Source organism: Cyprinodon variegatus, unplaced genomic scaffold (assembly GCF_000732505.1).
Source record: "Cyprinodon variegatus isolate N-32 unplaced genomic scaffold, C_variegatus-1.0 Scaffold101, whole genome shotgun sequence".
In the NCBI taxonomy this organism is placed as follows: domain Eukaryota; kingdom Metazoa; phylum Chordata; class Actinopteri; order Cyprinodontiformes; family Cyprinodontidae; genus Cyprinodon; species Cyprinodon variegatus.
The window spans coordinates 1,314,949-1,319,636 of record NW_015150554.1 but is presented as its reverse complement, the minus strand read 5'-3'; the positions used below and the strand labels follow the sequence as shown (position 1 = coordinate 1,319,636).

At 41.3% G+C, this 4,688-nt stretch overlaps 1 protein-coding gene across 1 annotated transcript; it reads left to right on the top strand.

Annotated features, from left to right (window-relative positions):
- The first annotated feature begins 2,792 nt into the window (after positions 1-2,792).
- On the top strand, positions 2,793-4,397 carry LOC107084516 (galactose-specific lectin nattectin-like). The gene is made up of 7 exons (XM_015374396.1): positions 2,793-2,815; positions 2,895-2,960; positions 3,062-3,092; positions 3,211-3,308; positions 3,825-3,959; positions 4,044-4,158; positions 4,275-4,397. The coding sequence occupies exons 2-7, from the start codon at positions 2,895-2,897 to the stop codon at positions 4,337-4,339; spliced, it is 510 nt and encodes a 169-aa protein (XP_015229882.1). The 5' UTR covers positions 2,793-2,815; the 3' UTR covers positions 4,340-4,397.
- The last annotated feature ends 291 nt before the right edge of the window (positions 4,398-4,688 follow it).

Here is a 4,688-nt window from a genome sequence, read left to right as displayed (position 1 = left end):
TTTCTGTCATAAAACACAAACATTTGTATTTCCTATTCAGAGTTTGGGAGCTGTACTTGATTTAATTTACATATTTAATTTGCTGCTAAGACCCTCTGAGCTTCAGGCGTTTAATTGACTTCTTACCGACTGAATCATTTAAGTTTAAGCAACATTTTGTTTTTAGAGTGAAAGATCATGAGTGTTCTGGTTTATTATCAACTGGGAAACATCCAGATCCTTTACTTCCGTTAGTTTTACCATGTTTACAGGTTTTTTTAATATTGATATTTTGAGGCCAACAGGAAAACGCCTTTAACTTCCTCTAAATCTAGAGAATCACATCTTTCCAGTTTTTCACCTCCTCTTTAGTGACTCAGAGGAATAAATCCTGCCAAACAAAGGTAGGTATGCACCATTAAACCAACCTTTATTAAAGCTTCTTCCTCATAAGCAGCTGCATAACTTCCTGATGTTAACGTGATTCCAGAACAGGGAAGTAATTTCACTCAGAAAGTTTCCCTCACTGGGAATCAAGCAGCACCAGGAAGCTGCAGACGAAGCGCTGAGCGGATTCGTCCCACGCTGACAGGCTTTACTCTCTGCAGCCAGAACATCCGTTCATCCTGATGACATGAAGAAGAACCTCATGGAGAGGATGATGAGATAAAGCATTGAGAGATGACAGAGTTCATGCAGAAACACAGCATTTAAACGTTGCTTTATTTATTTAAAATATTATTTAAACCTTAAATTAATGAATTTCCTCACTGTGGAACTGTATCCTCAACGATTAATTAAATCATTTCACTGACGCTCCTTTTTTTCATGAATCTTTGACGATGAAAATATGCCGAGTCATGGGTGCGAGTTTTGGCTGATGAGGCTAGCAGGTCGTCGGTTTAAATGCATCATTGTGCTGTAATCTGCTAAGCAGCATCAGCCGTGCCGCCGCGTTCTGTTCGGCGACGCCGCAGCTTTGCTCATTCTGCACGACCCCAGATGGATCATGGCAGCAGCGGGGAGGAAAATAACCCGGAATGATCCGGTACGGCCCGCTGAACTCTGACTAACTCTGATCTTCCAGCTGTGCAGAAATGCATCATTGCATAGCTTAGCTCAGAGTCTGCGCTTTACGCTCCGCTCTGACGGTTCGCTCTCAGCAGTACGGCTCTTCCTGCTCTCGCTACTTCATAAACTAGATGTGTCTGATCATCCTCTTGTCAACAATGGGTGGTAGGGTTGCTTAAGGACCCAGATGCAGAGCCGAGTGAAGCAGAGATGAGTTCCAGCTGATTTAATTAAAGAACACAGGAAACAGAGGTACAAATCCAGAAATTTAACTAAAATGTTTAACAAACCAAAAACCATGGAGACATCAGGGGAAAAAAGTAGCCTGAGGAGCAACGGGGAGACGAGCTGAGTAGACAATACAGCAACGAGAAGGAACCAGCGCTGAGTGACTGCAGAGGTGGAGTATTTAGGGAGAACAGAACAAAGGATGGACTGATGAGCTGAATAAGGAGCAGGTGTGGGTGGAACTGGCAAGAGGGAATCCAAGGGGAAAGAAAACAATCACAAGGGGGCGACAGAGAGTAACTAAAGAATGCTAGAATATGATGGAAAATAAAAACAAAACAACTGATAACAGAAAACTGAAAACTCAGAGTCACAACAAATGGGAAGAACCATAACACCTCTGCCAAGCATGAAAAATCCTTTTGTCTAACTATCAGGGTTTTATTTTATGCGGCTCAAAAGAGGTGATGCTAAACATTCTTTCATTTCTACCAAAATGATTCCCTAAAATATATTGCAAGAAGATATTTAATTGCATTCTCTTTATTTTTGGACAAAGAGCCGGATGAAAAAGTACATAGATCTTTGACTATTTCTCTCTCGTGGTTCTAGTTTCTGTCTGTTTGAATATTTTAGCATTTCAGTTAACAATTTTTTACATTTAGGTCTGGATTTCCATACTCTGTGTCATTTTGTACATCAGACCCTTTTGAATTTAAATCTATTTTGACCCCTGAGCAGTGGGAACCAAGGGGGAAATTCTTAGAAATAAAGCTAAAATTGCTAAAGTAGAAAGAAGAATGTTTTTGTAATGAAAATGAACACTGCTGTGAGACGATAAAGCGATTTTCTATTTTATTTAACTGGGTTTTCCCAATGACTCTTATAAACAAAGTAGTCCTGGTTCAGAGGCAACAACAATTAAACGTTACATCATAAAAGGAAAACAAATGATGAAAAACCGGTTAATGTCGCTGAATCAGTCGGAAGTTTGGATTCTAGCAGTAAAACCACCGAGTGAGAAAAGTTCAGGTAAAAGTTTTCTGAAGTTCAGAAGAAATTAAACGAAATCTATGGAGTCAGAAACGGTCAAACTGTTTATAAACTTCTAAATCTGAGTTAAAACAGGAAAAATAGAAGTTGATATTTAATGTGTAGTTTTTATGCATTCAGCATTCACGCTGTTTCCAGGCAAATATCTTCCAACAGGAAAGACGGGTTCCTGCACTGATATCATTGTATTTCAGACCCAGCTTTGCAGCCAGGCTGGAGAAAAGCAGGGACCTCCTGAAGCCTGAAGTAAGATGAATTCACCAGCCTGTCTGCCTGGAAGCTCTTCCTGTTGGTTAAACTTCAGGCATCAATCAGGACTAATCAAGGTGTTTAGAAAGTCAGGCGATGTCAGGAGGAGCTTTCTCTCTCATGTTCCCTCGTTAATTAAAGGAGACGTGAAATGTGGCCATTCAGCATTCCAGACAGGCTATATAAGATCCTTCCTCCAGCTGGGATCATCTGTTGGAGGATCAGAGGAGCAAAGGTAACATCTAAGAGCTTCCTTTCCTCCTTTAGCAGTGATTGAATGCGGCCTTAATTGATCCTCAGTGTCCGTCTCTTAGATGCCGGCTGCCCTCCAGCTGACGTTCCTCCTCGGCTCCATCATCAGCCTCCTGGCTCTTAAAGCTGTGAGTCACATCAACTCTGACTTTCATTAATGTGGTGAAAATCTTTGGACGTTTGATCCGATGGTTTCTGGTTCCAATGGTGTGTTTTTGTGTCTCTGCAGGCGTTTGCTCAAAGTGAGAACCTCGGGGCAGGTTGGTTCTGTTCCCTCAGAGCCGTCAGCCTGAACTCTAGTTTCTATGAACATGCCTTACCGGATGGTTTTCCTGACTGATTTCTACTTCCTTTGTGTGATTTCTGGGTTTGTTGCAGCTCCGGTCTGTGCCGCTCCTTGTCCTCCTGGTTGGACGCAGTTTGGTTCTCGCTGTTTCATCTTCTACTACGAGTCCAGGACATGGGTCGATGCAGAGGTACCGGACAGAACTGCCTTTGTTAGCACATTGTCCTTTAAGGCTGCAACTCAGTGCCGGCTGGTCAATAGAGGGCGCTAGGGCACCGCCCCACCCACCCAATGACCCAATGAATTAAGACATAAAAAATATATATTTTTTATGATTTAATTTTAAATTAACATTTAAAATATTTCAAAATATATTAATTGAAATGTATTTTTTAGATGTGCAAGATAAATATTTAATCTTTAATGACTAGTAAAGCGTCATTCTATTTTCCTTCAGATTGGTGACGTACAGTATTTCCACCCTAAGGTGCAAACATCTTTGCCTATAGATTTCTAAACTAAAACCAGGCTTTGTTGGGCTGCTGGATAAAACCTGGAACTCAAAATTATTTCTGACACTTTGAATTGAAAAATCTTCCTGGATGGAAGAGAAACATCTTCAAACTTGGAAACAAAGTCCATTGGATTGTTTTTAATTTTTTTGGAAAACACCTTTTTCATCAGCATCTAAACTTTGACCTTTCAGAAATTCTGCATCTCTATTGGTGGGAATCTGGCCTCCATCCACAGCTCAGAGGAAAACACCTTCCTCAGTACGATGGTGGAAAGAGTGACGGGTAGAACTCGCTTCACCTGGGTTGGAGGCTACGACGCCGTCAACGTAAGTCCTGCAAATGCACAGGGTTTACCAGCCTGACAATCAGGGATCAATAAACTGCTCCTACATTTGATCTGATGTCATCAGGACAGTACCTGGCTGTGGAGCGACGGCTCAGAGTTTCATTATGAGAACTGGTATCCGGACGAGCCAAACAACCACCGTGGAAACCCAGAACACTGTCTGGAAATAAACCTGGGAGGTCAGTCAGTGTTTAGGGACTATAACCTGATTTACAGATGAATCTCTGAAACTCCTCAGAATGTTGACCTTAAACAGAAGATTGACCAAAACTGTTCGTCCCTCTGATCCCAACAGGAGACCAGTGGAACGACATGCCCTGCTCCTCCAGCAGGCCTTTTCTTTGCTCCAGGAACATCTGATGCATCAGTTTGATCCTTTGTCTCCATGACGAACTGCAGTTATTTCAATCAATTGGACCTTCTTCTGTCAAAGATTATTTCTCTGTAAGGCTGTAAAATGAAGTGAAGAAATTAGAAATAAACCGAAGAGCAAAATCCTCCTAGACTTCTGAACATTTACTGAGGATCAGTGAACCTTTACAAAAGGAAATGATATTTACCAATATCGTGATTGATTGATTGATTGATTGATTGATTGATTGATTGATTAGTTGACTTTATTCATCTCACAGTGGAGAAATGTACTTGTTACATGAGCTCAATAGTCAAAAAGAGAAGCTGCCAAAAGGAGAAAAAGGTGAATGGGGTA